The 12,663-nt window shown below is 41.2% G+C and overlaps 1 protein-coding gene across 1 annotated transcript; it reads left to right on the forward strand.

The window, feature by feature from the left end:
- Nucleotides 1–1,573: 1,573 nt before the first annotated feature.
- KIR2DL4 (killer cell immunoglobulin like receptor, two Ig domains and long cytoplasmic tail 4) lies at nucleotides 1,574–4,423 on the forward strand. The gene is given in 2 exon segments (XM_021713083.1): nucleotides 1,574–1,937; nucleotides 4,113–4,423. Coding segments are annotated over 2 exon segments (675 nt in total).
- The last annotated feature ends 8,240 nt before the right edge of the window (nucleotides 4,424–12,663 follow it).

Below are 12,663 nucleotides of genomic sequence, written 5' to 3' on the forward strand. Positions count from 1 at the left end.
TTTTGCAAAGAAACTAGAATTCTGTGATTCTAAATAACTATGCAATCCTTCTCCTGGCAATTCTAAAAATTTTAGCTGATTTTGGCTCAACACTAGAAATAACACAAGAAAAATTATGATAATTTATTTTTAACAATTGCTCTCATATATTGATAATACCTATTAGATATTTTGTATATTATTATAAAGAAAAGTTTGACTCAGGTTAAAAAAAAAAAAGAAAAATATGTGAAAATTCATTCAACTGGGTATAGAACTCAATCTTTTTATGTGTGGAGGTTTGGTCTGATATGTGTTTTGAGTTTGGCCACAGTAAACAATGTGAAGAAACAGTTTAATGGCAATAACCTCCAGAAAGCCATATTTCTTCATTGGTTGGACACCCACCTTGGCCTCATGCAAGCTAAGAAGAGTCTTTGTGCATCACCGTCTTGTATTGTGGTCAAGAAGTAAACTGCATGGGCAAGGCCCTCTCATGACATCTTGTGCACCGGTTAATTTTGCTGGGTTGCTGCCTCCTTTCAGCAGAAGCACCACCATGTCACTCACGTTGGTCAGTCTGGTGCATCTTGGTGAGTTCTGGAATGGAAAGGAGGGAGTGAATGCTAGGGTGGAGATATGTTCTGGGGTTGGGTGTCTCCTCAGCACAGAACCCTGATATCTGGAGTGGGATAGAGGTGACTGAGAGCGAAGATTATCTTCAGCCCAGCAAGGGTCTGGCTGGGCAGGAGGGGAAGGTGAGGTTTTTGAGGAGATGGAAGAGCCTCTTTATCAGGATCTGTCTTTCCAGGGTTCTTCTTTGTCCAGAGCATTGGGACGTTAGTGGGTGAGTCCTTCTGCAAATCTTGGATTGCCACCCAGTCAAAATAAGTGCATTTTTCTGAAAGAAAAGGACACACAGCGCGGGAGGTGGGCTGATATATTGACCATGGAAATGGTGTGCGTTAATATATTGTGAACTGAAAGCGGAATCCCTGGGAAATCCAGCACCTGATTCTGTCCTGGAGAGGCTTTCAAGGCTCTCCCTTGGCTGGAACAAGCTCAAAGTGACATGCAGAAGACTATGGTGCTCAGAGCTGTGGAGTCTGGGGAGGAAAGGTGTCACCTGTAGAGATAAAGAAGGAAACAGTGCTAGGAACAGCACAATCCTCTAGAACAGGACGGTGGCTCATGCTCTTAAGCATTTCCATGATGGTGGGAGCTGCAGTGTGGCTGCTGTAATTCTACCAGAAGAGGTGTGGGAGCCATATGCCATAAGCCCCTGAATTTCTAGAATATTCTGGCACAGAATATTCTAATATTGTGTTAAATGCAAGATGAATTTCTTGTTGTGTTACATGCATTTGCTGATGTTATTTCACTCACATCGATCTTGCCCTCTATTCTTAGTCTACCTTTCATTGTTTCATTTAATTAATTTTGCATTGTTAAAATCAAGTAAGTGATCCCTTATCAGCACTTGCTCAAGGTTCTCAGTCGACACTTCAGTGATAGGAAGACATGCCATTTCTGTGTAGTGGTGGGTCTCTTCTGTATTCCTGGGCATCATGATTTGGAAAGGAGCTTTAGAAACATGGAAAGGAAGAGCCTTAGCATAGTGAGTGAGGGGTGGCTCAACACCTTCCTCTCTAAGTCTGTGTCTCCTCCTCCTCCAAGTGGTCAGAACAAGCCCTCCCTGTCTGCCTGGCCTAGCCGTGTGGTTCCTCTAGGACACGTGACTCTTCAGTGTCACTCTCTTCTTGGGTTCAGCAAGTTTGGACTGTGCAAAGAAGATGAGATCCACATCCCTGAGCTCCAGGGCAAAATATTCCAAAACAGCATTGCCATAGGCCCTGTGACCACAGCACATGCAGGAATGTGTAGATGCTATTATTTCTACTCATTCTCCTTATCACCACAGACAGCACCCAGCGACCTCCTGGAGATGGTTGTCACAGGTTAGACACTTGTGTTTAGGATGGTGTTTCATTGTCTCAACCTGCGGAATGTTAGGTTACGGGTGACAATGTCAGACAGGGTCCAATAAGAATAACAGGAAGCTCACCAATCACTTTGAATAATAGAAGATTAAATGCAGGGATCAAGCACTGTGTTGGAAAGCATAAGTGTCCCCAATTATTTTGTACATTAATATACACCAAATCTATAAATACATTATGTTACATTTCAAGGACGATTTAAGTTAAAGATGAAATAAGTTTTTCACCTGTTGACCTTGAGAAGGGGCAAGTATTCTGGAGTATCCAAGTGGACTTTGTGTAACCACAAGTGTCCACAGAAGAGTAGGAGTAAACAGGAGAGTGAGGATCAGGGCAATGCAGAAAGACAGAGACTCCACCAGCCACTGTGGTTTTTGAAGTTGGAGGAAGGGCCACAAGACAAGGGATTCAGGGGACCTCTATAGGCCGGAAAGGTCATTGTAGAAGATTCTCTCCCCAGAGTTTCCAAAAGGAGAACATCCCTAAAGATACTTTTATTTGTACCAGTGAGACTCTTTCACATTTCTCACCTCCAGAACTGTAAGGTAGTGTGTTGTGTCATGCCTCCATATTTGTGACAATTTGTTGCAGCAGCAACTAGAAACCAATATAGATACCATGTCAAGGAAAAATTTAGAATCCAAATCAGAAAAACTGGGAGTATTCAGAGATCAGTAGAAGCATGATGATAATGCCACCAAAAGTATGGATGGAGGGATTACTCTTCCATGAGCCAGATTCAGGGGCACCCTACGGAAGCTGGGACCATGGAGAAGGCACCAACATGGCAGGAGATGCCCCTGAGCACCCATCAGAAACAGGTTGCATGGACATTGTTGGGTACCATAGTACCTACCATGCTGCTTTAGGTTTTACCTCTTCTCAGGGATTCTAGTTTACCCAAACGCACATGAACCAGGTTGATAAGAGATATAGCTGGGGATGGTCCCACTTTCACCCCACCATAGAAATCAGGAAAGAGATTGATAAGAAAGTGATGCAACAGCCAAAGTAATAAGAATGTTCTCTGTGTAAATGGAGTCTGGTGCTGCTAGAGACAGTGAAACAGAGGAAAAGGAAGGAGAGAGATGGAGGAGACCTACACAGATGGGGTCACAGACATAGAAAAAATGGAGACACAGAGAGGAAGAAGAGAGAGAAATGGAGATATGAACCATTTCATTCCAGGTCCTTTGGAATGGGGTGAGGATGGATGACTTTTTCTAAACTCACAAGCTCTATTCTTAGTTATCTACAGAAAACCATCCCTCCAGGACCACCCAGGCCCCCTGTTGAACCAAGAGGGAAGGTAATCCTGCAATGCTTCTCAAAGATCATGTTTCAGACCTTCATTTTGCTCAGAGTTGGTGTTACTGAGGAAGCCTTGCACCTAGGTGGGATCTCCCAGGCCAACTTTTCTCTGAGTCCTATGACATGTACCCACACAGGGACTTACAGATGCTATGGTTCTGTGAGACCCTTTTCTTATCAATGATCAGATCCAAGTGACCCCTTGGACATTATAATCACAGGTGAGAGCATCCAGATCTGCTCCTCAACCTCTTTGGGATACAGACTGGATGTTTCAGGACTTGGAAGCCCCAAGTCATTGTGAGGAGGATTAACCTGAGGTTCTTATGGAGAGAGACAGACTTGATGAGGGCTATAGGAGCAAAGTAGAGAGGAAGGAGACATAAATACAGACCCCTTGTCACAGCATGAAGAATGGGCACAGGAGCAATCCAGGGACTCAGAAATGAGGTGAAGGGCAAAGGGGAGGCACACAGACAGATACACACACACCAAAGAGATGATGTCCCTTCCTGACTTTCTTCATTGTCCTGAAACAGAAAATAAGTATGGTTTATATTGTACCTACACACTACTCCCTTCTCTACTTGGAGAGCCCAAAGACACCCACACATTTGACCTTAGTTGGACCCTGTGGCCTAGGGCCATGTGGTACTCACAAATCCTGTGTCTAATCTATTACTTCTTCCTTCCATGTGGTTGAGCCATAATTCCTCCCAGGGTATCATGGTCCCAAAGGAAAGACAATACCAGCCCTTGTGTATTGTGTATTCCCAGGTTCCAGGTTGGATGTTCTATATGAATTTCATCTTTTTCTTCCAGAACAGTACAAGAAAGTTTTTCTCTCAGCCCAGATGGGACTCATGGAGATGTCAGGAGAGAACGTGACCTTGACCAGCATGTCCAAGAGCTCCTTTGGCACATACCATCTATCCAGGGAAGGAGAGGAACATGAACGCAGGCTCCCTGTGGTGAGTAACCACAATAAAACTTAACAGACTTACTTCTTTCTGGGCCCTACAACTCATGGAGCAACCTATATATGCTATGGCTCTATCAGTGACTTTCCCTATAGTTGGTCACACCTGAGTGACCCACTGCATCTTTCTGTTATAGGTAAGGAAACCCTGTAACTGTCCAATGTTTTGTGTCTCAGATGAGATTTAAAAGCCTTATCAAAGGAATATGTTGGTGATGGTGGAGAGACACAAGCATAAAGAAATACAGGAAGAATAAGAGAAAGACTGAGTATGAGAAGAGGTATCAGGCTGTAGGATGGTAGACAAGGCACCTTCAAAATGCTTCTTCATATTGTGCATGGAGGGCCACATTGTGGACATCTATGTACCCAGGCAGATGTGGAAAGGGATGAGGACTGTCCCAGGGGGATAGGAGACAGGACTCCATGTGGCAAGATCAGAGGTTGCATCAACCCCTCACTCTTATTTATTTCCCAGAAGCTCCTCCTGTTTTCCCACCCTCAGAGAGACTTCATCACCAGCAACTCCTATCATCTCTTCCTTTCTCTTATATTTAAACATTTATTTAAATTTTTATGGAGGGTAATATACATATATAATTCACCATCCTAACATTTAAAGGGTACACTTCAGTGGTAATAAATTCACTTGTGGCAGGAGAGATAGCTGATGATGAGCCAATCAGACTAGGTGAGTCCCTGTGTGAGTGAGTGAGTATATGGAAAATTTTGTGTATGTGCCAGTGACCAAGTTGGCCTGTGAGTGGCTGAATGGTTGAGGGCTAGGAAGCTATCAGCCAGGGCTCTCCTGGTACAGCAGCTGGTACCACAGCATCTGGGCTTGGACTCTAGTGATTTCTGGATGCAGAAGCTGAGCACCATTTTCTCTTTTTTTTTCTTTTTTTTAAATCAACAAACCCTCCCTGGCAAGAAAACACTGGGAGAGACTGTCTAAGTGGGGCTTGTGAATGGGTGGCCAGGCCCCTGGTGCAACAGTGGGTGCTGCAGCTTCTCTACTATGGCCCTTGGTCTACCTGGGTCACAGAAGCAGAGCACCATTTTTTTTCAAAACGGACAGAAGTTTTCCTTTGGAAAAGTGATAGGGAGACACTATTGCCCCAGGCGCTCCCTCACCATAGAAGCAGCAAAGAGACTGCTCTTGACTTTGCCTCATCACTTCAGCACCTTAGAGGGTGCAGGAAGGGGCTGCAGAGAGAGTTCAAAGGTGAGTTCCCATGGAAGAGTACAAGAGAGGAACCCCACCACCATATTGAAAGCGGGGCAGGAACGTGCTCTGACTTCTTCATCACAGACCAAGAGATCTGATCTCTGTGACTGGTGGATAAACTACTCAGGGCTTGATCGTGGCCCAAAGGGAAAATCCTGAGAGTACAAACTTCAGAGGCACCTGATGAGTGCTGTGTTCCATGTGCCTGACCCCCTACTGTGATCCAGTTGTGGGACAAATGGTGTGGCCAGAAAAGGAGGAGGAAGAACTCCAAAGAGATCAGTGCACCCCATCTCCTAATTCATTCAAATTTTGAAAACTACAGGTGGCAGCAAAGCTTCCCTTCCACCATCCTATTTCATAATAGAACAAATTCAAAGCCTGAATAAGGGAATAACAGAGGAATGTGCAAATGTCAGGAAATGAAGGGAAACCTTCTCCCACTGGCACTGAATAACAAAACTAAAAAGAAAAGCAAGAGATTTGTCACAAATGAGAAAAAGCCAAAGAAGACCTCAGGCAATTTCAAGTGTACCAAAGACAAAACTTCTGAAAAACCAGACCTTGGTGCCCAAACAATGGAAGTCACCAAAGAGTGTCCCCAGAACACGACAGAGATTAGGGAATGTTTGAAAAGAGTAAATAGAACTCAAGAAAGACAAGATGCAACACTGAAAGAACATGTAACAGAGATTTTTGCAATAAAAAATTTCATCCAGGAAATAAATAACAAGATGACAAGCATGGAAAGCAGAATTAATCTAGCTGAAGAAAGAATCTCAGAACTTGAAGACAAGAACATGGAATTAACCCAATCTGTAAAAAACATAGAAAGAAGACTCAGAGAGAAAAAACAAAGCCTACAAAAGATGTGAGATTATATCAAGAGGCTGAACCTACACCTGATTGCCATCCCAGAAGAAAAAAGGGAAATGGAAACAACTTGAAGTAAGTATTCCAGGAAGTAATCCAAGAAAACTTTCCCCATCTTGCCAGAGATATGACAAGCCAAGCACAAGAGATACAAATAACCCCCACAACACATCAAATGAGAAGACCAACCCCTAGACACATAGAAATTTGCCTACACAAAGTAGGCACAAAAGAAAAAATTCTAAAGGCAGTATGAGAGTAAGGTCACACTACCGACCAGGGTAAACCAATCAGAATAGCAGAAGACGTATCTGCAGAAACACTACAAGCAAGAAGGAACTGGAGCCCTATATTCAAAGTCCTCAAAAATGAACAATTTCAACCAAGAATTTCTTATCCAGTCAAGCTCAGCTTCATCAGTAATGGAGAATTAAAATCTTTCCCAGACATCCAATCCTTAAGAGATTATGAAAATTACAGACTAGCTGTACAGGAGACACTTTAAAAGGTATTAAGCACAGAAGAAAGAAGAAAAAGATTGATCACACACTTCCCAAGAGAACATCAGAGCACAGAATCAGCAGAGAATACAGCACAATAAGGAACATGAAAACACACATATACATTATCTCCAAAGCCAAAAGAAAACAAGCAAACAGAGGAAAAATTTTATAAGAACTTCATGACAGGGATAAACAATCATATTTCAATAATCAGCCTGAATGTGAATGGACTAAATGCACCACTGAAAAGACACAGAATGAATGACAGACTAGATAATAAACCATGACCCAATTATTTGTTGTATCCAGGAGGCTCATCTCACTTCAAGGGACGCACACAGACTCAAAGTTAAAGGTTGGAAAATAAGTTTCCAGGCAAATAGATCACAAAAGAAGGCAGAAGTTGCAATCTTAATATCAAAAAAAACCTTTAAGCTATCAAAATTTTAAAAAGGTGCAAAAGGACACTACATAATGATAAAAGGTTCAATCCATCAACAAGAAATATCAATCCTAAACATATATGCACCCAACAAAAGAGCACCAGCATTTATAAAACTACTAAGCAAGCTAAAAAAGATATTGCCTCTAACACTACTATAGCAGGAAACTTGAATACCCCATTGACAGTCCTAGATCATCAAGGCAAAAAATCAACAAGGAGATCCAGAACCAAAATTGACACTAGACCAAATGGACTTAATAGATACCTATAGATTATTCTATTCAACAACCACAGAATATATATTCTACTCATCACCACATGGAACATACAGCAAGATTGATCACATCATTGGCCATAAATCAAATTCTATGATTCAACACAGTACCCATTAAGTTACCAACATCATTCTTCTCAGACCTGGAAATGACAATACAGAAATTCATATGGAAACATAAAAGACCATGAATAGCCAAAACAATCCTTAGCAAAAGAAACAAAGCAGAGGTATCACATTTCCAGACTTCAAACTTTACTATAAGGCTAGAGTAATCAAAACAGCCCGGTGCTGGTACAAGAACAGGCACCGGACCAATGGAACAGGATAGAGATTCCGGAAGCAAAGCCTCAATTGCTCAACCATCTTTGGCAAAGCCTCCAACAGCAACCTCTGGGGAGAGGAGAACCTATTCAGTAAATGGTGCTGGAAAAACTGGCTGACCACATGCAGAAGATTGAAACAGATCCCCTACCCTTCACCATATACAAAAATTAACTCTAAATGGATCAAAGACCTAAACGTAATACTTCAAACTCTAAGAATCTTAGAAAATGCAGGAGGAAACCTTATGGAAATTGGAACTGGCAACCAATTCCTATTCAGAACCCTAAAACTCAATACCTTAAGAAATAAAATAGACAAGTGGGACCTCATCAAACTAACAAGCTTCTGCAAAGCAAAAGAAACCATCATGAAAGCAGGGAGACAGCCCACAGAATGGAAAAAAATATTTGAAAACTGTATATCTGACAAAAGCCTAGCATCTAGGATCCACAAGTAACTCAAACATCCAGAAAGGAAAAAAACAACCAGCCCCTTTAAAAAGTGGGCAAAATACATGAATAGACACTTCTCAGAAGAAGATATATGGGCAGCCAACAGACACATGAAAAAGTGCTCGGCCTCACTCATCATCAGAGAAATGCAAATCAAAACAACATTGAGATACCACCTAACCCCAGTAAGAATGGCCATCATTAATAAAACAAACAAGAACAGATGCTGGTGAGGTTGTGAAGAAAAAGGAGCACTTCTATACTGCTAGTGGGAATGCAAACCAGTTCAACCTCTCTGGAAGACATGTGACAATTTCTGAAAGAACTATAAATTGACCTTCCATGTGAACCAACAATTCCCCTATTGGGAATATGCCCGGAGGAACTCAAATCATTTTACAAAAAACATACCTGCACATATATGCTTGTTGCAGCTCTATTCACAATAGCAAAAACAGGACCAACCATGTTGCCCATTGAAGCTGGACTAGATTTTTAAAAACTGGTACATATACACAATGGAATATTTTGCAGCCATAAAGAAGGACAAACATACGGACTTTGCAGCAACATGGATGGATTTAGAGTAGATCATACACAGTGATCTATCATGGAAACAAAGAACAGAGTACCATATATTCTCACTCATACAGTTTTTGTGAGTATGTAAAGAAAAGGGACCTCCTGCACACTGTTGGCGGGAATGCAAACTGGTACAACCTTTATGAAAAACAGTATAAAGGTTCCTCAAAACAATTTTCTATTAAGAGATTAAATTGCATATTCTTATTGTGTACAACACAAAGTTTTTAAATCCACTAGGCTCTTGGTATCTGCAGCGGATTATTCCAGAATCCCCCACAGATACCAAAATCCACCAATGTTCAAGTCCCTAATACAAGGTGGTATGGGACAATCAGCCTTCCATATCTACAAGTTCTACATCCTTATACTCAATGTCACAGATCCAAAAAATGAGAAAAAATACAAAATAAAGATAATATTAATTTTTAAGTAACATATAACTATTTATATAGTATTTGATAGCTTAAAGAGTATTTTGTCTGATATTAAGATCACAATTCCAGCTTTCTTTTGTGCTCTGTTCAACTGAAATTTTGCTTCCCATTCTCTGACTTTGAGTCTGTGAGTGTCCTTTCTGGTGAGATGAGTCTCTTAGAGACCAAATATTGTTGCCTCATGATATTTTATCCATTTTGCCAATCTATGTCTTTTCAGTGGTGCATTTAGTCCATTCACATTCAGGTTAGTTATTGAAATATGAGAGTTTATCTCATATTTCATATGAGAGGTTCTCATAGAGTTGCTGTTGTTCATGTTGGCTGTCTTTCTTTTGATTGTTTGGGTTGATTCATGTGTGTTTGCAATCTTTTTCCTGCACTCCTGTGAAGAATGTTGTCTTTCTTTTTTCCTTTTCTTCCGTGTTTAATACTTTCTTAAGTGTTTCTTGTAGAGGTGGTCTAGAGGCAGTGTAAGATCTTAGGGATTGAATGTCTGAGAAAGACTTTACTTCTCCCTCATTGAGGAAGCTTAGCTTAGCTGAGAAGGTTTTTCCTGGTTGCAATTTTTTATCTTTGAGAAGGTTGAAGAATGGTTTTTTGTAGATAAATCTGCTGCTAATTGGTCTTTCCCAGTAGGGAGTCTGACCTTTTTCTCTTGCTGCCTTTGGGATTTTTTCTTTCATATCTAGTTTGCTAAGGTGAATTATTATGTGTCTGAGGGTTGGTCTTCTCATTTGTTGTTGTAGTGGATCTCTGGATCTCTTGTGTGTGAATTTTCACATCAATGATGAGATGAGGGAAGTTTTCTTGAATGATTTCATGGAATGTTTGTTCCAGGGTGGTCTCTGTCTCTCTTTCTGCCTCAGGAAGATCATTTACTCTTAGGTTCAGCCTCTTGAAATAATCACTCATCTCTTGACGGTTTTGTTCTGTCTTTTTAAGCTTCTTTTCTATGTTTTTAATGGTTTGGGATAGTTCTATATTTTGGTCCTCAAGTGCTGAGAATCTTTCTTCTGCTTGGCTCATTCTGCTTTCCATGCTTATTAGTTTGTTATTTATTTCAATCACAATATTTTTTACTGCTCTTATCTCAGTTATCAACTCCTTCTTATTTTCCTCTTGTCTCTCCTCAATTCTTTTTATTCTCTATTAATGTCTTGATGTCTGGGTTTGTAGTATGTGACCAGCCATTCTGGGGACTCTTCATTGTTTGCATTCTGAAGTCTGTTTTCTCAGTGTCTGACCTCCCAGGGGTTTGTGTGAGACCCGTATTCTTCTTTTGGTTTTCTTTTATTTGTGAAGATTTTCCTCCCCACTTTTTCCCCCTCTTCTTTAATTCTGTTGTTCAAGTATGGCAGGTTTGCTTTTACTTCTGTTTGCTCAATCTCCTATTCTTCCTTATGTGAGTCTTCTAGCTATGTTCAATTCTGAGGCTGGACTGCGGGTTGGGGGCTATACATTTTTGCAGTTTTGAGATTTAATTGATGGGGAGCTGTGATTCAAGATCTATCTGCAGATCCCAGTATGCACTGATAGGTGTATGGGTACCCTGGAACCCCCTTCCCCACTGCCTTGCTATCTGTCCATGCAATAGGGGTTTAAGTTTGCTCTCTGGAAGCAAAATGAGGTAAGGAAAAGGAAAATAATGGAACAAAGAAGAGGAGTAGAGGAAGGTGGAGAGAAAGAGTAAGAGGGATAATAGACAAATGTACCAACTAACAAATGAAAAGAGACAAGAAGACAGAGAAGAGTTTAAAAATAGATACTTGCACACGTATGTTTATCACAGCTTTGTTCACAATAGCGAGAACATGGAACCACTGTGCTGCCCATCAAAAGAGGGCTGGATTAAAAAAATATGGTACCTATACACAATGAAATACTATGCAGCCATAAAGAAGAACAAAATCATGAACTTCACAGCAACCTGGATGGAATTAGAGTTTACAATACTGAGTGATCTCTCACAGAAACAAAGAAATGAGTATCACATATTCACACTCATAAGTGAACCTTGAACAACTACCATATCACTATAAGAAAAGGATTGAAAGTGGCAGGAAAATGCAGGGAGGATTATGGGGGGCTGAGGAGGTGGGATTGACAGTAGTCAATATCTGCTTCAGGAAGAGGAGGGCATATCTCATTGATAAGTGTACCTGCACAGTGAATATTTGTATGCCTAGCCCTGAATTGTACCCCACAATTTAAAATAAAAATTAAAAGAGAAAAAAAGAAATAAAACATACAGACAATTATACAAACACACGTCAACCAACCTCCCTATTGATATACAATTCACCTACTCAAACAGGAGTCTAAAGGAAAAAAAAGAGAAATCAGTAAAATAACAGAAATAAGGCAAGTATGAAAATGTTATCAAAAACAGAAAGAGAAAATTAGAGAAAAATAAAAAAGGTAAAACATGAAACAAACAAAAATGAGCAAAAGAAACAAAGAATAAAAATTAATAAAATAAAAACATCAAATCAAGCTTGCTCTGAGATCGTTCCTGTGAGCCCAACATCTTTTCAGCTCTGATCTCTAGCTCTCACTGCAGGCTGGTAAGGCTGCACACAACTAGCATCAGATGTCCCAGGCCTGCTGTGGAAGGATCAGATCTGGACACAGTCAGATTGCTACCTCTCAGGTCTGCCACTCAGATTCGACCTGTCTGTGTCCAATCTAGCATGGGGGAGGGGCTTCTGTCTCTCCTGTTTGATGCAATTAGATTAGGTACCAAGTTGTAGACTGGGCAGAGCTGTGCAGAGCTGGATGGGTTGATGCAGGTCGCTGCCTGGTGCTGGGACAAGGAAAATGGCTATGGTGGGCCCCTCTTTACTGGGTATGGTCCTCCTTCCTGATCCTCCTTGATCCTCTCTCTCCACTCATCCAATTCCAGGCTGCAGTTGATCTCTGGTCCCACCACTACAAGGCAGCTTGGGGTGGGGGAGAGAGCCAGGAATTCCATGGGGCTGGGAGCCAAGGGCCATGGTACTGGCACAGTGCATGGGATTGGCTGCAGCAACCACCTTTTGCAGAGGCAGTGGCAGCAGCACATTCCGTGGGAGGGGCTGAAGCAGCCACCTTTTGTAGAGACGTTCACAGTCCAACTTGTCTCGTTGCCATCTTGCCCCTCCTCCCTCAAAATCTTTTAAAATAAAAGTTTTAAAAGCAAAAAAGATAAAATTATAAAAAATAAGCATAAAATATAGAAAATAAAAAGACCATGCAGAAACTCACATCTATAATCCCTAGATTTCGGGAGGC

Source organism: Carlito syrichta, unplaced genomic scaffold (genome assembly GCF_000164805.1).
Source record: "Carlito syrichta isolate Samal-C Ts95f unplaced genomic scaffold, Tarsius_syrichta-2.0.1 Scaffold304033, whole genome shotgun sequence".
In the NCBI taxonomy this organism is placed as follows: Eukaryota; Metazoa; Chordata; class Mammalia; order Primates; family Tarsiidae; genus Carlito; species Carlito syrichta.